At 40.5% G+C, this 20,669-nt stretch overlaps 1 protein-coding gene and 1 long non-coding RNA gene across 2 annotated transcripts in view; one reads left to right on the top strand and one right to left on the bottom strand.

The window, feature by feature from the left end:
* Positions 1 to 703: 703 nt before the first annotated feature.
* nxph1 (neurexophilin 1) overlaps positions 704 to 20,669 on the top strand; it is a 64,395-nt gene continuing 44,429 nt past the window's right edge. Inside the window, exon 1 of the mRNA XM_034705139.1 lies at positions 704 to 1,126. Coding sequence (XP_034561030.1) covers positions 1,073 to 1,126 — 54 coding nt within the window. The 5' untranslated portion in view covers positions 704 to 1,072. The remainder of the gene's footprint in view (positions 1,127 to 20,669) is intronic.
* On the bottom strand, positions 15,466 to 18,356 carry LOC117828135. Its single transcript, XR_004634337.1, has 3 exons — positions 18,222 to 18,356; positions 17,918 to 18,021; positions 15,466 to 15,732 (listed from the first exon to the last, which is right to left on the bottom strand). It is a non-coding gene; the product is annotated as an uncharacterized LOC117828135 (long non-coding RNA).

The following is a 20,669-nucleotide window of genomic DNA, read 5'->3' as shown; positions in this document are numbered from 1 at the left end:
ATAATTAGGTTCAGACTGAGACTAATTTAAATCTCCCAAAGGCCAATTCAGTGTAGCACTCTATGAAGTTGGGGGGAAATGAATTACTGAGAAATGAATCAGTTTGTTTCAGTAAAATTAATCTTTGAGAATGTTAGAATATCTATTCATTTTATAGATATTAATCTATATATTTTCTATATATCTTGCATGAAAACGCTTCACACATTGTTTGATGTTGAGCAGATGAGGGGGTGCTGTTAGTAGTTTGACAGTTAGCATCTATACAGTAGTTTCTGACAGTGAGAATGAGTAGTAATATTTTGGGATGACATCATGAACAGCGTCTGTTGTGTTTGTTCAGGGATGAGGCTCTCTTGTTTGGTGTAGGAGGGGGGGTTTGGAGTGGGGGGCTGCCAGGAGTTATTGGCAGCGGAGTTGTGAATGTCAGCTCATTCATCTACATCAAGCGCACAAACCAGCAGCCAAGGTGAACCGCTTCTCCCTCACGGGCGTCTCTTCAAGAAAAAAGAGAGAAAGAGAGAGAGAAAAACTTCGCGTTCCTCATCCTCTGCGTCTTGGACCAATCTCCTCTCGTTTTATTCGTCTTTTCCTGCCTTTTTTACTCCCCCCTCTTCATGTCGTCCCTCCCCCCTGCAGCGAGAGTCTCCCTGCCTGTGTTGTAAGCGCGCGGTATAAAGCGGAAAGCCCCGCCGTTCGCTTCACAACGGAGCGCTCCGACTGCTGCGCGCGCCAGCTATCAGACAATCAGGACCTGAACCTGCTCTCAGCTATGACCCCGCTGCTCTCTCTACCTGGATTAATTCTCAACTAACCGCTGTTTGTCGCCCCCACCCTCCTATTACTCCATCAGCACCCGCAGCAGCAGCAGCCTCCTCTCCGGCTCCTCAGTCCTGTCCCCCAGACTCAAACTCTCTGCTTTCTTCTGCGGTCATGGGGTGCGTTATGTCAGTTTTTCCTGGGCTGCTTAGAGGCTTGACCGCGTTGTGAGCCGGATACCGGGTGGATTTATGCCCCGCAAAGCCGCGACTACCAGCCGAGGGAAATTAGTGGAACTTTGAGCTCCGGGAGGATGCAGGTGACGTGTTGGTGCGCCGTGTTCCTCCTGACGCCTGCACTTTGCCTGGTGAGTTGGAAGCTTGTGCTCAGCTTGTACTTGTAGTTCAACTTTTTTTTACACCTCACGCTGCTCTCACAGAAAGTTAGAAAGCAATTATTGTGTTTATACTCTCGCTATGAGAGGTTCAAACGCGCGCACTCCCAAACGCGTTACCTCTTCGGATGTTTGGTTATTTTATTGAGGGGTGCGCGCATAAAATATCCAGTTCACTGTGCAGGGTTTCAACTTTATCTTCATGCTTCTTTTAATTGGTTGACACAGAAACTTGCACCAGGTTGTCCTTTTAGATGCGCATTAATGCTGTGCGTAAAAAGCACTTACTTTATATAGCTGTCGGATTCGCGTTTACGCGCAGGACTAAAGGTTAAAATAATACATTATGTGTGGAAATGAAAGCTTTCTGAAACTGTTTCAATTCTCATGTATGAATACAAAAGAAATCGGATGCCTCAAACAGCGATCACACACCGGCACAGGCAGCGAAATCGTCTCACGGGGGCGCCATAACAAACCAAAAGCCCATCTCGAGTCGGGCTGCCTGGAGTGCAGAGAACACACTCTACAGCGGCTGTAAGGGAAGAACCCAGTGACAGAAACCAGTATAAGCTTTATTTGACTGTTTTATTAGTCCTGAAAGTTTAAAAGAATACATTTGTTGTGGATTTCTTATAATATCTGAGCGCACATCAAGGTTTAAAATGAGTCAAACTTAAAAGACAACAAACTGAAGAGAAAGATTGAGCCTTAATTTGATACATAAACTGTATTTACTGCTTGTTTTTTAAACCTGATTATAATTTAACAACAGGTTAGCTTAAAGCAGTTTTGTTTAGAAATAGTTTTAAAGGTGGCAAACCAAGATACGCTTTATGTTTGATCTTTAACACTTAATTAGGTTCTTTCTACATCATTACAATTAATATTACTTCACAGTCTCTCTTTCCAACAAGAAAATATAGATTAAAAGAAAGAACATGTGATGTATTCATTCTCATTGTTTTTAAATCACTAAATCACGGACTGTCAGGCCTGAAAACAGATGAGGTCTGATCTGTTCTTCTTTAACTAGAGCTTCGAGATAAAAAAAAATGCTTTATTTGACTAGATTTAAAATAAATCATATTATGCAATTTTTGTAGTAATTATTATTTCTAATTAACCCCAACTGTTGGATTTTAGCCCAACAGGTGAAACCAGTTGGACGATAAAATAAATGTGTGCGCCAGCGAGAATTGTGCCCGTAAATGTATCCAGACTTATTTTCACATAAGTTTCCCGAGTTGAAGTATATATGTGGGTAAATCTTTCTACTCATTTATGTAGCCTGTATCCGCAGTGTGTGTAAATGTGGGTGACTTATTTTTATCAAAAATTAACACACGACGTAAAAACACACAACTGAAGGATGTGGAGCTGTCCAAGGTTCTGAAACTATTAAAACGGCCTTTACACTCCCCCCTCTAAATACAAAGCATGAACATGATGCTTTATGGAGCTTTAACGGGACTAATAGGCCTTTCAATCTCTTTATATTATTCGAAAAATTGATTTTAAATATAATTTTGGCGTAACAAGTTATAATATTTGATCTCATTTGACATAACTCTCTGTTTTTTGCATTTCTGCTTTCAGACTCTAGATTTTGGCCCCTTCTTCGGTAATTCCCCTGATGTCTCTTGTGTGTTAAATCACTTAGCTAAATACCATTTTTTAGACACCAGGCATTCGTTTAAATTCTCCTGTCGAGGAAAATGTGTGTGTTTTTATCTGGCAGCGCACTGGTGGTGAAAATCCTCCCTGATTCTCTTATAAACCCTGTCCTCGGTGTTGTCTGAGTTGAATTGTTCAGCAGTAAATGAAAAAAAAAGGCTCGCACAAAGAAGCCATCCCGCCCAGAGTAAACGGAGCTTATTGTGCAGCCCGTTAACAGGGAGCCTTATCCACGGCGGCGGGGATTAGAGCTGAACTTTGATGGTTTTATTTCGTGTTAAAGGCTCTTGTCTCCGCTTAAGCCTCTTGTCTGCGAGCCGCGCCTTGACCCCGATAACAGCAGCAGAGCGCAGGTGAGACAGTAGAGCAGTCTATATAACACAGAGCGGCCACGCAAGCACCTATGGGTCCAATATTTAATTAACACGCCTACTTTTATTCCTGGACTGCGGAACTCCATCTGGGATTATCATAATTTCAATTTATACTTAACTTTAAAAGGAGTCCTTTACATGTAATTCGGATCACTTTACATGGATACACGGTGAAGGCGTTGAGTGTAGTTTCTTCTTAATCTGTACTTCATAACCAGGCCGTAGAAATCAGTTTGAAATGCCTAAAATCCCCTATCCCATATCTAATTCTGGATTTATGTTTAACCAATTCAAAATATACAAAAAAACATCCAATGCACATGTTTATTTGTATTTTCATCAAGCAGAAACCGACGTTTTTGTGATGCCAGATAAAAAAAGGTATCTTTTTGTGCAGGAGGAGGGGTAATTTAAATTTTATTCTGGAAGGTAAAGCTGCTTTTATTTAACTAGTTTGCTTTAAAACCACTTCATATAATCAGCATTACCATTTAAAGAATTCATATTTTGTATTTGGATCTCATTCTGAATCTCTGTTCAGTTTGGTACATCTTTACACGAACGTTAAAATTGATGCATTTGTACATTTTGTCTTCTGATATTCGTTATGCTGCTTGTGTTATATTTTGATGCAGTAGTGATTCTTTCTCTTCAGGTTTTATTTCATCAGTTCTGCCTCCTCCTGTAGTCACAGATTTGAGCCCAGACTGCAGAAGGATTTCAGGATTTGAGCTGTGTTGGCAGCGTTTTTAGAAACCTGGCAGACGTGGTTTTCGCTGGGCCTCGGTGCAGCATTGTGACTTGAAGTCAGACGTTGAGGTCTCTGTGGTTCCTGGCTCCCACCCTCATCCCCTCCCTCCCTCCCTTCCCTGCATCCCTCCCTCCCTCCCTCCCTTCCTCTCCTCTCCTCTCTCCCCTGGGAGTAGCAGACGTGGTGGTCCCACTGGCAGCAGTCGTAGCAGTCACATTAAGGTGTTATTATCAAACGCTGCAAATGGGGCCTGCAGAGTCAAGCAGTGTGCACGCTGGGGAGGGAAGAAAGTCCCTCTGAGATCACTACAGCACAGCTCACACAGTGTGAAACCCCCACCACTCCCCTCCACCTACCTCCACTCTCCAGACCCCTGTCTAACAACAGTCCCTCTTCAGTTGAGAGGCCTCTATATTAAACTGAATAATACAAATAAAAGGTGTTTCATTGAGCTGTTTGATGCTGAAATCAAGAGCGGGCTGGTATTAATTCAATTATTTAGCAAAGGAATTTGCTCAAATGCCCACATGCTGTGCAGCTGAACACACGTGTGTACACACACACACACACACACACACACACACACACACACACACACACACACACACACACACCTACACACACACACACACACACACACACAGATACAGGCGACTGCAGGCACTCGGACTCGGTGCATTGTGTGGCTATCAAGTGGGAGCCGTGCAGAGAGTGGAGTGTTGTGTTTCTTCAGCGCAGATGTCGACTTTAAGTGAACATTTCTCTCAGCTCCTTGTTCAACCTTTGTGCTACTTAGCTTTTAAAGCAGCATGGAGGCGTCACTTTGGAGCTTTTCAAGCCCGGCTGCTGGAGAGAGGCTGAGCACAAAAGGGCTGAGAGATCAGACTCGGAGAACAACGCTGAAATTCCCTCACTGCACCACCGTTTCCCTGGCCTCAGCTCAGCACAGATATCGGCTGTGTTACAGTCAGATGCTCTCGCTCTGGGACTCGCTGCCTCTCAGGATGGTCACAGGTGCAGAAAATTCATTCATACATGTCTGGAGGTTCTCCAAAATCAGACCCACGGTTGTTTCGGGACTTACACTGGGTTTTAGACTCTCATAAAGAGATTGGAATAGTGCTCAAAGTGTTTTGTCTCATTGTGTCTGAAGCTCCTGGTGTTATCATGGAGACTGAGGATCATAGGTGTGTTTTCAGGTCATCAAGGTGCTGCTTCAAGTCTATTGAAGGGATTCCAGCTATGAAAAAGGTGCTGGTTAAGAGTCCTTGAGAGTATTCAATAAGAACCAGATGATTTATCAGTTAATCTGAAGGTATGAGTGGCTACTTTCAGTCAAGAGTTGTTAAAAATATAGAAATATTCACCTATTTTCAACATCCAATGAGCAAATCGTCTGTAAGACTTATATCAAACTGAGTTAGTTTAATAGGAGATTGTAATCGTCCTGCAGTCCCTCTGATGTCCAGTGGGAATCAGTGTAGTGCGGTGATGTTTTGAACCACAGCTACTTTTGGAAATAAAACCCACATTATTAAAAAAAGTTAGAATAAATTGAGAACTTAATGTTACGTCTAACGTTGTGTGTGCAGAGGGCAGGAGTTAGTCTTAACATCCAAATGCAGTCCATTAAAACAAGTTAACACTAAAAACATTAAACAGCATATATGTACAAAGAACGGATACAATAAAGCATTTATACACTTTGTTTAAATGAAGATTCAACTGCATGGGAAATGGGACTAGTCTAGATATTACTCTACAGCTATGACTCTATTTATTCAATAGACGTTACACCAAATATTAAATTGCAGCGATTAAAAACTAGCGATGGCATTGTTCTATCAACCAATGACCCCATCTGAGGCGGCCTTAACATATCATAAACTTAAAGTTAAAAAGGTATTTTGAATGTAAATAATGTTTTTGATAATGCATGACTCATTCAGATTTAATGCAAGAATACCTCATTTCTATTGACCACATTATTATTGATGGGGCAGCGTGACTTTACTCCACGTAAAGACGTCATACCTTCACCTGTTCAGTGCTTCATAACAGGTTAATTTAGTCATTTGGACTTCAGCAACCTCTAAGCTTTATCAGTAAATCTATAAAAGTGTGTGTTTTCATTTTATATATATTTGTATTTGGTTTGATTTCAAACAAAGCTTCATGTTTCATGAGGAAGTCCTTCTGGATTAGATTATTTCTGAATGGTCAGCAGAGGTATCACATCCTGCAGTAACTGATGCATCTAATCAATTCATGCCTCAGTGAAGTAGTACTTTAATGATTAAGTTATACTCATATATCACCAATATTACAGTTAGTGACTCTCAGATATCTTTGCTTAATATATGGTATGATTTAATTCTGTCGCTGTTTAATATCATATATTCAAACTGATCATAATACAAATAAATCTCCTTATGTTTACTGTTGCCTTTCCCAACATGTATTCATTCATTATTTCTAATTCAGTTCAATGGATGTCCTCTGGAGTGGAGAATTGGAGTTTACATATTTTTTTCTTGGAGTGTAATATTTTTTAAATACAGAAATAAAGAGTCCGCAATGATCAAACCAGCTTGAAAGTTTTTAGCTTGGAGGCGTCTGGAACAGGACAACAGCAGACATTTTATAGAAGAGCAAATAACATGTGACAGCATGAATTAGGAATTGAGCTGTACCTGTAGAAACTCACTGAATGAAAGATACGTTTTAACCTAAAGAGTATTTTTTTTTTTTTTGAAAAAAACTACAAGTTACAGATTAATAACAGAAATCAGTTGATTCAAAGGGGGGAAAAAAGCTTCTCTACATTGAGTATTTTCAAAAACAGCAAAGTCTTGATATCACTTTTGAGTGTAATCAAAACCAGAATGTATTCAGGACTCTAATGATTACTTATTCATTTCTTAGAACTAATCCATTCAGTTTTTTCAGCAAATCTTAATATTTTTGAGTATGATACAATTCCTCAGAGTGAAATACGATGGCTTAAAATTGAGTATTTATCACACCTACAACCCAAAATCTGGAAATGCTCAGTATAAGATGATTTAACAAAAGTAAAATTGCACATTTTAACATTTTAGTCGTTTTAGTCATTATCGGCTTTTACTATTATTGATGGCTGTGTTTTTTTTATGTGAAGCACTTCGAGTTGCGTACTTGTACATATGAAAAGTGATAAACAAATAAAGATGGATTGGATTGGTTTATATTTTAGAGATGGAGCCTGATAATTTAGGTACATTTTGATTTTACAAATGATTAACCCAAGATTAAAATTTTCAGTTGATTGACCAAATAATCATCCTACTTATTGGCGTCTTTCGTACATGCGCTGTCACTGTAGTATTAACCTGTTGTGTTATGTTCCACATAGAAAAGCAGTACAAATCCATAGAAAAATATTTTCTGTAACCCTCTGTGCGTGCACAAAAATCAACAGATAGATAACAGACTTAAAGAGAAATTCAGAGGCTGGTGTGAAGTTAAATCCTCTAAACTGCTGTTGTAACTCTCATAAAGGAGTTATTTCTTCTGACCTCATAAATAATGCAGAAAGAAAGCTCCAATTACTGCTTCACATTCATTTATATTCCACAGTGGCAGCCACAAAGTTTTGGCGTAAGTTGAAAAGGTTTTGAACATGAAGCAAAGAAGCTAATGAAACTTTCACAACAGAAAAACACATCAGTGTGGTATTTGTCTACAACACAACAGATGTCATTAAATTAATTTGATTTTATAGCCCAAACAGTAACATATAAATTATTAATTAATACAATGAATTCACAGTTTACAGAGTCGTGAAAGAAGTCTAATTGAAACTGAGCTTTCTTGTGTGCAGCTGACCTTTGACCTCCCCCAGACTGCTGCTGTGTATCTCCTCAGACAGATTGATGCCTCACAACTTTAGATCCGACACATGAAGGTGACTCGGTCTTGTTGTGGTGTGTTTGCTCCGTCTGGTGAACTGTGACCTCAGTGATCCTCCTGGTGAGTCCCGGGTAGTCTGATCTGAGCTCAGCCTCCCGGGGGGCTAGGGGAGGGGGGGTCAGCTCGCTCCCACAAACACACAAAACAACACTTGACCTTGGTGTGCGGCCATAAAGTCAATGATAATAGCACCTACTGCGGCGTCTGTGGTGTCTGCTTATTTTTCTTCTCTGCATGCATCATTGCAGAGACGACTATTCAGCTGCAGAGGGGTGCCAATGAGGGAAATCTGCCTCGGATTTACGGCTTTGATGGTGTAAAATTAGGGAGGAATCACGCTCAGATATCCCCAGTGCAACCTTCCAGGCAGACTCTGCAGCCTGAATTTCATGAGTGTGTTTGTGTGTGTGTTTGGATGGTATGTCGGAGGCAGTCTGTGATTAATGACCGCAGCCTCTTTTCTCTCCTGCACGCACTGCTCCAGATTTTCAATCGCGTCCACAGTTCAAAGGTCAGAGCTGGAGCTGATGGTTGAAGGGCGTTGTTCTCTGAGAATCTCGCCCGGCTCGCGACCCAGGTTTGATCCTGAGGGGAGCTTACCCCCCGTCCTCGTCTTCCCTCTCCGCACAGAGCAATCGGTTTATGGCGAGGCGTGTGGTACCTTGATAGCAGCGCTTTGAAGCGGTCCGGGGAGAGAAGTGTCTCTGAAGGCAGGAAGCGATTAGATAACCTCGTCCAACCTGCTTTACATCTCCAGGTAGTGTGTGTGTTGGAGCAGACCTCTCACACACTCGCACTGATATCTGCATTCATATGACATAATTCCACAGCCCTTTTGAAGGCACTGACACAGCTTTCCACTGTCTCTCTTTTTTTCAATTATTCTCTTTATGAATGGACTCAACATTTAGAATCAGAGAAAACAGAAAACGTTCATTTGAAGAACCAGACACTCGTCTCAGGGTATTGTGGAGAAAAAACAAAGCAAACGGGAATTACTATTGAATTCTTCAGGAGGCCAAATAATTGCTGGAGTTGCTCAGTATGCTGAATGTGTACATTTTCCATTTACACAGCAGCATGTGAACACAAAGTAAATCAGTACAAATGATGAAGCAGAGAAACTAACTTCTGTTTGTCTGGTGAGGACTTATCATAAACTTACCAAACGTGCTTTTTCAATGCAGCAACTTCTGGAGCTGAGAAATGAAACCGATGCACAAAAATGCATGCATGAAAAACTGCAGTGCATCAAGAGACAATTAGAGGCTGACTCCAAGAGACTATCGCCCATCGATCACCATGTTAAAGAGACCTAACAGTGAAGCAGAAATAAACACGTTTGCAGCCTGGTTTAGGTCTCTACAGCTCAATTCTCTTTTTATGACGACTGTACTAGCTGAATTTATACATCTCACCAGCTGACATAAGATTAAGCTTTAAAGTACATTGCTATCATTGGTTCTTTGGGTAACAGGTGGGAGCTGCTAGCTATCTGCAGCCAATTCAGTCCCTGAGACGTGTCTGTGGTGTTGAAGCCTTTTTGAGAGTTTTGAGGTAAATATTGTGCGAATAATCTGTCTTACCGTGACATCTGTTTATTATAGGAACAAACTGTCCAAGAAGTCAGACTATGTCCAAAATCACAAATTCTTTCTCTATGCCCAATATACCATCCAGAGAGTTCTGTCTAGAGGACGTCAAAACCCTTGACTCATTATGTGACAGCTGTTTTTCTGGAACTTTCGTGGTCGTGGTCGTGCTCTTCTCTTCTCATCTGCATTGTTTTACTTTAAAATGCAATGCGTGATGATGATAATATTTGGTGACCAGCGACTGTGACTCTACTTTTCAAAATGCATTGTGGGTTTCAATCATAGACTGTATAAATAATGGACATAGCATCCGTGACATTACACATCTGTTTCTGAACACTGTTTCGAAGCCAATCGTCGATGGGAGCTATATTGGAAATGCTGAATGCCCTCTAACTTCTGTCGAGCTACTGTGTGGTAAAGAGGCAGGCCTTTAGCCTCCCAGCTAAAAGCTACTGTGTTCCCGCCTGTCAATCAAGTCAGTCATGTCCTTAAATGGGCAAAACTGGTATACTTAATATCTTCTGAACCGTTGCGTTTGAAAAAAGAAATAACCCCCTGCACAGTGTGTGCCGATAGAGAAATTAGCTACATAGACCCAAGCTGTTTTTTGAACTAGGCTGTAAACATGTTTATTTCTGCTGTAAAGATCGTCTTCTTTGAATGGGTGTGTATGTGGTTTCTGGTGTTTCTGCAGCCAGCCTCAAGTGGACACTCGATGAATTGCAGTTTATAACACTTCTGCATGGGCTTCATATTTTGAGATCGCAGGTTGCAATGGTTACAATGAGTCCACTATATGAGTATAATGTTTTTAACTGGACTGCAAAGTGGCAGATTCTTTTACTTATTATTTACTTATCTCCTACTGATCAATATCTGTGCTCACCTGGCTTGTTAGCTTGCTCAGTGTTTGTCGTAGAGGTGTTTTTCTGTGATGTGTGTACTGTATACGGTAGTCAGATTTGTTGCAGGCTATGCCTCCAGGAGCAGCATGAGGTTTAGTACCTTGCTTAGTGACATGGCACTATTTTAGTCAAAATCTTTTTATTGAGATACAAACAGGGTATACGTGAAGTGCAGTGCTGATCAGTCAATGGTATTAGAGGATGTTATAAATAAACACCAAACGCAGTTAGCAGTCACATCTACATGGGAAAAGTGAGAGACATGTGCAAAGGGAAAGAACCAATAACTGCACATGGTAAGTAGATGAAGCATGGACATACAACAACAGCTTGTGTTACTGTTTTGCTTTTTAGGTTAAAGAAAATATAAAGGTAAACAAAAAACAAAACAATAAACAAACAGAAACAACAACAACAACCATTATAAAACAATCCCTACCTTGTCACTGCCAGTGGTATCATGAAATACTTTTCCCAGTCCCATTAAAGACCTAGTTGTACTTCTGAAAGAGAGAGATGATGAAGCTGCATCTGAATCATGGTTTCAAAGGTTTGCGTACAGAGTCCAGAAAGGATCCCCAAATTTCAATAAACTGTGCATTTGAATGTTGGAGTGAGAATCTTATTTTCTCTGACATGGCACTATTAAGCCAGGAGGAGCAGGATCAAACAGCAGATCTTCCAACTCAAAGATGGCCCGCTGTACATCTGAGCCACTGTTACCATGAAACTTATTTGTCTGGTCAGAAGGTCGACCTCGGTGCAGTGATTGTAGCATGAAGCTCACGTTTTTCTTCCTTCCAGTTTACAAACTTTAAGAGTCATAGTGACGGCGCTTCATGAAACAGTCATAAAAATATAAAATATAGACACTGCATTGCATTTTCATTAAAGGTGTAGTCAGGTGAAGCAAGACATGGATCCAGACAGTCCAGAGGAGAGGTGGTCTGTGAGGAAGAATGGGGCAAACATAAAGGACTTGCAGATTGAAGCTTGTGTCTTGTACATTTTTCAAAGTCAAATATAAGTGTTACTAACATTGATTATGTCATGAACACAACAAATCGTCCTCGTTTATAGTTTTCTCTTTATTCAGCCTCTCTTTTTGGTAGAGATCAGTTAGAAATACAGGATGAGTTTCAGCTTCAGATTGGTAATAACAATCTCAAACTCTGTTTTCAAGTAAGCATGTCAGTAAGAGGACTCGAGAGGACTTTGACAGATTGACACATGAGGAGATGACACTTTATTAACTGTCACTTTTGTAGTTTTGAACTTCAGTCATGGTTTTGTTTTCTCTTCAAGGCACAATTTATTTATTTATTTATTTATTTGCGAAATAAAAAAAGGTTTTATAAATCTGTGGCTCTGCTTCTCTAACATATTTTACATCCTTTGCACATCGCTGCTGATATTTGGGACATTTTACCCTTTTTGATTGTGGACAAAAAAGAGCTGATCGACTCTCAGAGATTTCTGTACTTGCAATTTTTTTTCTTCCCAAGAAAGAAGCTGGAATAAGGAAACGTGTTTTTTTCTTGAACCCTTGTATGGAAAGTTTGTCGCAGAGGTTGAATTTAGAGAAACAACGAAAGTTATTTAAAGTGCATGAACACGTCTCATTATATCTGTATGTTTAGTAGATTAGGGATTCAGTTTCAATGTCTCAGGCCTCGATGTGTCATGTTGAAAAGATGGTGCACAGACTATGCTACAGTCTGGTTCTGACTGGATACATGCAGGCGTTTGGATTTGGAGCTGTATGGTGATAGATGTCCTCGCTCTCTAACCTGATGATGGGCATGACTGACCAGTGAAACAGAGTAGGCTGTGCTCCTCGCTCACAGAAGGAGGAAACAGTGGAAATGGAGAGGAGGAGGAGGAGTGTGTGCATCGGCAGTGATGGATCTGCCATCAGAGCTCACGTCTGCTGCACAGTCCGACGGTCACGGCGCCCGCTGATGGGAATTACCAGCCATGTCCGTTATCTCCTCCTTTAGATCTTTCCATCCTGTAAGGTTACAGTGAGCGGCCATGCGCTCGCTGTCGCCCCGCTCCACAGACATGTATGGATGACTTGCAACAAAATCAATGAGTGATGAACACTCATGTGAGCCCTCCGAGCCGGCTTTAGACCCATATATTGGCTGATAGTATTGGACTATCTGCAGCAGGGAAATTGTTGCAGTAGAACGTGAATGGATTTTATCCAACAGTGTAAAGCCTGCATTGAAACTAGTTTTGTCCTGTCATCACAAATTTATATTGCCAAATGCTCTGTGTACGGTTACAGTGGGTTTTCCATCCAGTCCTCTGTATAGGTATAACATCCTGAAAAATACTGAATTTATTTAAAAGACATGTTGGTGAACTTGTTGTTTGGACACCAGTTATTACCTGAAACGGGTACAACCACATTTGCTGTATTCGTACGTTTCCATGTTGACCTGTCAAACAAAGGATCTCCCAGAAAAATAGTCAAACCAGATGAAACATGTGAAATGCAAACAAATTCCCCCTTTACACGCAAAACGTTGAAGTTTAAAGCTACTGCTATAAACAAAAAAGATGCAAAAACTGCAGATCTTCGAGAGTCCACTTGAGGCTGTTGCTCATTTCTTTATTCAAACACAATGTTGGGGGGGATTTATTTTCTAACAAATCTGTTTTGAAGTTACTAAGTGATATAAAGAGGATATTTTGAGTTAGATTCACATTATCAGGGCATGGTTGTGTTGACATACAGGCTGGCAGGATGTAACTGTTTGTCAGAGGTCAGCTTTTCCAATATGGTGACTGCCTTTGAATGGCTTCAAAATACCTATTCTAAAACCAATGGGAGACACTCCTGAGACTACATTCATGTTTTATTCAGTCTATGGTTTATACGCATCTAACTTCTGGCTTTAAACAAGCACAAGCCACTATATGTTAAATAAACGGGGCAAATAAGTGGTATGTCGGTCAGATCTTGATCCAAAGGACGGGGGTTTGATCCCAGGTTCAGCTGTACACATGCTGACAGGTCCTTGGGCAAGACACCATGCCAACATTGAGTGAATGGGATTAGCTATACTAATGGGTGCTAACACATCAGCCTCTGCCATCAGTGTATGAATGTGGTGTAAATGGGTGAATGTGAGTGATGATCTTTTCCCCAATCAAATGTTGTCCATATCCAAATATTCAAAACTGATAACACGTAAAATGTTTCTCTTCAGATTTATACTCAGTGTCCAACAGTTGTAGTATATTTTAAATTTCTTACTAGACAACTTTCTTTTGAAAGCTGTGCTATGTTTCATCTTTACAAACTTTGTGGAGCCCTGCACAAGCAAAAATAAAGCCAGAACAGAATGCCGATTGTCATATTTTTAATTATCAGACCACTTCCCCAGCCACCATATTTGAAGACATAATGTTTCAAAGACATGGCCAATGAAAAGGCCATGGTTTTGTCTTTGGCGCCATGTGGTTCCTGGTGCACCTCCCCTTTTTTGCATTGGAATAGAGATGAAGTAATGTTGGCTCGGCACCTCCTCTTTTTAATCCTACCCTGGGAGGGTCTTCAGGGTGTCATCAACATTATGAGATTTCTCAAACCTCACTAGTTTCTCCAGCTCAGCACAGATCAGTCTCTTGAGGGTGAGGGAGGTGTTCCCTCTATTGGTTACACTGTGTATCAGGTCCATCGGTAATCTAAGCCTATAGCAGCATAACTAAGAGCTGGTCCATGCCTGAAGTGAAGAGGGTGTCTGCCTCCCTGACCCTGACTTGTAGACGATTCCAAAGGAGAAGGGCCTGATAACTGAAGGCTCGACCTCCCAGCAGGTGATCTGAGGGAGGCAGAATTTGTCAGGTGTGTACTCCTATTTAGTCTAAATTATAAACAAGTGGATTCAAAACTTCTACTGTAACTAAACCACTTCTTACCTTCAACACAAAACTTATATTTCAATTTATGGAAGTCTTCTGGAGTCCTGCACTGCCCGGGAGAAAGCTCTACCTGTCAGACCACATTGGGGATTAAAGCAGGCCTGCCTAGCTTTCTGAACACACCACCTATTGGAAATGCTTCTGTAACATGGCACCTAAAAAGTCAAACATTTCACCAAAGCTTTTTAGAATAGGTCCTGGAAATTCTTTCTCTCTCTGCTGCAGTCATCTGAAAAACTCTGACATCTGAAATCTGGTTACTCTAAAGTGTGCTGTTTGTAAAATGCTGTAGTTATCCACGTTCTATATCTGTTCTCCTTTTCTAATCTGTATATCAGACTTCTGCAATTTCCTGACATTAAATCTTCAAAGCGGCAACTCTGCAACACCTGCACTTCACTCTCTGACTTTGTAGTGCAAAGCCAGCAGAGGGATGTGAGCTGTGGCAGAACAGGAAGAGGAGAGGAGAGGGGAGGGAGGTGAGCGTGACTGACTCTTACACTCGGCCGGCTTCACAGAGTACAGTACAACAATCTGTCGTCTACACCCACATGTCTGTCAGGCCGGGCTGTTTGTGCTGCTGCTGTCACTCCGAGCAAACGAGCCGGTGTGTAACAAGGCCGCGGAGACGCAGACCCAAAATTGTCGACACGGATGTTTTTTTGAGGAGGAAAGAAACGATAAAGTCAGTTAGGTTTAACGGTGGACTGACAACCTCTGTGTTGTGCTCCTCTTTTCCTCGCTGCTCAGAGATGGAAGGAAAGGTAGAACAGCGTCTGTCAACATCTGAGAAACTACAAATAATACGTTCATAACTGACAATCTGAGCAGGAAAGCTGAAGATTTATGCAGCCTATTGTAATTTCTAATACAGACAGAATCATAAAAAGGAGATTTGAGTCGATTTGTTGTAATAAATGTTTGTCAGTGTGGTATGAAATCGCTCCCTAAACATTAGATTACGGAGAAAAAGGGGACAGATTGGCCGCTCTTGTGTGCATATCCACGAAACCTCTGAAACAGAATTCTCTGGAGACAAGGTTGTTGTGGGATCAACACTGATTTATGAAATAAGACACAATTATTAAACAAGAAACAAAGCTCCTCAATCAGGATCAGATTTTATTGGCCAGGTGAGTGTTCACATATTATTAGTTTGACTCTGCTCTCCATAAAAAGAATGAAACACACTTCCTCTAGATCTCAGCATGTCATGTGCCATACAGGAGGCATCAGGGATATGATCACAGCCCACTTAGATGCTCCCTACTGGTTTGATCAATTCCTGACATGTTAGAAATTTGTCAACAATGTACACTGGCACCTTGAATGCAGGGTCATGAGCTGATTCTCCATGTTCAGGGCTTCTTTTTCCTGCAGACAGTATCTGAAAGAACAGACACAGCGTGATGTGGAATAAATACAGATATGCACCAATCAGCCAAAGCATTATAACCACCTTTGTAATCTAATGCAATCCAATACAACAGCTCTACCATAAATGACGCTTTCAGGAAGCTTGTATGTTTTCAGTTTATGTTGACACATTAGAAAGGAAACTTCTGTCTGTGCGAGTTTTAAAATTAAACTTTATTGATGAGTGTCAATGCTGCAACCCAATTTAATAGTAACAGTGTGAGCACATAATTATTGAGCTTTGATTCTGTGTGATAAACCCTTCACTCATTCATGTTGACATATGAATCTTTTACCACAACACCAATACAATCCTTTGACAAGCTCGAACCAGAATTAACTTTTTCCTTTAAAAATAGAAATTAGTGAGGGACTTGTTGCCAATTTTCTTTTGGAAAAATAACACGTTGGGACCTCAGTAACATATTTTTTGTTAGCTATCTTCTACCTTTTTGTTGAGGTGTTTCATTGAGTTCAGGAGGCGCACAAAAGACGTGATAAAGAGCACAAGGTTAGCTTTGGGCTTGGTACACACACCTTTATGTGAACAGGGTGGACTGCCAGACTATGCAAAACTCGTATCTAGTGTTATTTTTACTTGATTGGAAATGACAAGATGTGAAATGTTGAAACTGAAAAATGTTATTGTTTTATGTAAACATTTGATGGCAGCAACATATTTCAAAAAGTCATTACAGGGACATGTTACCATTGTCCTGCATGACCTCTTCTGTTAGCAACACTCATTTGTGAACCTGAAGACCAGTTTCTGGAGTTTAAAGTGAAATGTTGTCCCTTTCTTGCCTGATAGAGGATTTTAGCAGCTCAACAGTTCAGGGTCTCCTTTGTCATATTTTTCATTTCATGATGCTCCAAATGTTTTCAATGGTGACAAGTCAGGACTGAAGGCAGGTCAGTTTAGCCCCTGGACTCCTCTACTAAAGAGCTATGCTGTTGTGATACGTTCAGAATGTGGTTTGACATTGTCTTGCAGAAATATGTAAGGTCTTCCTGAAGAAGTCATTGTCTGGATGGCAGCATATGTTGCTCCTAAACCTGTTTATATTGTTCAGCATTAATGGAGGCTCCACAGATGTGTAAGCTACCCATGCCATGGAGGACACAGCATCCATGATTTCCAAAAAGAATGTCAGATTCATCAGACCACAGGACATATTTCCTCTTCCCCTCAGTCCATCTTAAATGGGCTCAGATCCAGAGAAGTCTCTAGTGTTTGCAGATCAAGTTTAAATATGGATTCTTCTTTGCATGGGTCAGTTTAAACCTGCATTAGTGGATGCAGTGATGAACTGTGTTAACTGACAATGGTTTTGGATGTGATTTTGAGCCTATGCAGAGAATTCCACTACAGAGTCATTTCGTTTTTTAATGCAGATTGGTTTTAAGCCTTGTCTCGTTTGTACAGAGATGTCTCCTGATTCTCTGAATCTTTTAATGATATTATGTACTGTAGATGATGACATTTACTAAATATTGTAATTTTACAGAAATTAATTATTTTGAAAAGCATCTCACATTTTGGAGAATTGGGGCTTTGAGGAAACATAAATGTACAAAGGTAAAGAGACAAGTAGATATGAATCCACAACATATAGGGGACCAAACCTCAAACATTAGAACCATTTTAGAAAAGGACCGAGATCTGTTTCTTGATTGAAACCTGGATGTACCTTAGATGTCAAGTTTAAGTTTCTCTCTGTAAAAATATTTTCAGTAGGTCACCACCTCTAAAGTTCTGTTTCCAGGCATTAACTTTCTACCAGAGGAGTGATGTGATTTTTTTTCACCTTTTTTGTATTTCTGTTTCCACTAAAGAAGCACCTTCGTATCACTTTGTTTGAACTCCTGAGCACTCCGCTCTCAGCTTTTATTTTTCCCAAAAGTGAATCATTCAAACATGAAAAAAAAATTCCAAACTCGAACTGGTTTCCAGGAGCATTAACACATTTCTACTACTGCTCATGCATGGGTTAGATGAGTAAGTAGATTAACTCATGCTGAAGAAAGAAGCAGAAATTATATTTTCTCAGAAAGAAGCACAGGACTGCAGAGGGTTAAGTGCATGAAAAAGTCATTGTATCCCTCTTGAATGGTCTGAAAATGAGTGATAAATTGCTCTTATTGATTATACATACGTTTCTATGTGTCAATCAGCTGCACCCTGCTGGCTTCAATGGGCTGCAGCTGCTTTAAATTGCTGTTTCAGGTTTATATTCCAGGATTCCCATTGCTCCGGGCGCTGTGAAGAAAATTATGGAGTGTAACTTTAATGATAACAGAATTAATTTCTCTGCCAGCACACTTAAATGTAGCTTATCCCCGTTCTCTCATCAATACACTACACCGTGTCCTTTCTCTATCTGGAGCAGTGATGAAATAGACCAATCACAGCCCTTATCAGCTCCCCAATGCAGCGAATGACAGGTCCTCATTACTTACAGCAGCCCCAGAGACTGAGCTGGTATTGATTTCCAGAATTACAATTTCATTTTTTCGCCTGTGGACAGTTTCCAGAGTTTTTCCAGCGCAGGGCAGAGGAAACAGCCAGGAGGAGTGTGTGTCTGTGTGTGACAGCTGTCAATCAGCAAGATGAGAGGCTTCCTTTAGAGAGGCGAGGAGGAAGAGGAAGAAGAGGAGGAGGAGGAGGGAGCGGCCTTCCATTCCTCCTCTTATCTCTCTTTCTCATTTACCGCTCCTCTCTGTCTCCTTGTCTGCTTATCGCGCTCTCTCTGACTTTCTATTCTCCACACTCGCGCTCCTCAGACTCACATGAATAACTCTTCTTATCGCGCTGACCCCGAGACTTCAAACGCTGCCTTCCTTCCCGGGAATCAGATGTTCTCCCCCTCATTGTTTGCCATTTTCTAGATTTATTTCCCTCTTATCGTTCCAATACCATCAATTCATGTTTTCCAACCTCAGGCAGAGAAAATGGATTCCATGCAGTGTGTTGTTCAAATATACACAGTAAACACGCTCACATGCATCTCACTGTTTGCCATCAGCTCTCTCTGTTAAAATTCAAACCTGTGCTAGAGAGCACTGATTAACACCTGAACTCACAGCATTATACTGTACATCTACTGCAATGCATGCTGGTCCTGTTATGCATAAAACCATAAAACAAGGATCTGTAATATAAATACATCTGATGCTATCGCCTCAGCTTACGTCTGGACATGTGATATACATTTTTATGAAAGTAAAAATGTTATTACCTCGATGAAAAACAAGATCATAGCTGCGATGTTCTTTCTTTCTTTTAACAATTACTTGACTCAGCTCCAGCCCTCTCTGGTTTGGATGTGCGTGTTTCTCCACTTTTGCCTCTCTTTGTAAATTAAACACTTATTTAGTATTTTTTCGGATTTTAGGAAAAACATTTATGATTTTTATTTCACTGCAAATATAAAACCATTGCAAAACTGTGAGGTCAACAGTCAATTTGGCTGTCACAGCCAGGACACATAAGGACAGTCCAATAGATTAATGGCTGATAATGGGAATATGTGATTATTTATCATTCTGAAAATATAACTTTATCCCATTAGCACTATGTCCAAGGGGGTAATTATGACAGTTTCTGCATGTATATGTTGTATTAACTTTGTTAATTTAAAGATTACAAAGCTGCGGGTTCCTGACTTTTCCAAATGTTGCGTGTTTACATATTTAAAATGTTATTTATATAAATTGCACAAAAAGCAACAATGATATGATCATTTTTACCTACTTCGGCCCCAGCCAGTCATAATGACTGCCACAATTCTATTGAAACATTTTCACGCTGGGCATATGCCTCTTGGTTACTTGGTTACCATCATTGTCTCTATGAAACTTAGAGACCAGCCGTGGGCTATTGTACAGAGCAATTTCAAAGGTTTTGAATTGAAACTGAGAAAAATAAGAACTCTATTTTGGAGTTAAAGAGAAGCTCAAAAAGAGAAATGACTGCTGAGGAAGCCTGACAGTTGTTTCAGGAATTGGACAGTGCAGACGGCCGATCTATCTGAATAAGAAGCAACCGATAAAAGTGACCCGTCGTAGAAAGTTTCATCTTATATATAAATATACAGTATATCCTCAAACAATAAACACATCATTCTCTATATTGGGTATTTATCGGTGATACAATTTGGAATCTGGCAGTCAAAATGACCTCTCATGGCCTTTCTAGTAGAAACCCTTCTAGTGTCAAAACAAGCCATAAATGTTGCTTTCGTTTGCTTTTTAACAAGCCTTCACATTCTGATGCAGTAGGTGGCGATTCAAACCGCAATTAGAAGAAAAACAAGCAAGCAACAGCAAGCTGATGAGAGAGGGAAAGTGACATCACCGGTGTGGATGTTTTCACTGTTTTAGGATTTCACAACTCAAATGTATTAAATATGTGCTGCGAGTATTCAGGGAGGAGGAAAAAAGTCTTCAAGTTTTTACTCAATGAATCTGTTAAGTCCTTTGCAACTGAAATCATGTGTAAAGTTACAAATAAACAGGGACACTGAAAGAGCATCATGTAGCAAAATCAATAAATGAATGAATAGACTAACAAAAATTATCTGCAATGTTCCTGTCTTGTCGTATTTTGCAGCAGCAGTAATGGCTCTTACTGCAGTCCCCTTCACATGTCCATCATCTCCAGACAGCAGCTGATCGGTCTTTTTTACATGTAGGGAGCGTCAGATAGCAAACTGAACGCCTTCCTTTTCTGTGAGCACGCTCAGTGAAGCAGTTTGCAACCACCTTGGTGGTACCTGTTATCTCTAACTGGAGCTTCTGGTTTTATTGAGCCAGCGTACTCAAAGTTTTTTTTAAGTAAATACTTTTGGATGTTTCTCTGCTTTGAAACCTTGTGTTTACCATTCAGACTCATGATGCAGGAACAGT

The sequence above is a fragment of the Notolabrus celidotus genome, chromosome 16 (assembly GCF_009762535.1).
Source record: "Notolabrus celidotus isolate fNotCel1 chromosome 16, fNotCel1.pri, whole genome shotgun sequence".
Lineage (NCBI taxonomy): Eukaryota > Metazoa > Chordata > Actinopteri > Labriformes > Labridae > Notolabrus > Notolabrus celidotus.
Note: the sequence above shows the minus strand (reverse complement) of the source record. Positions and strands in the feature narration are given on the sequence as shown.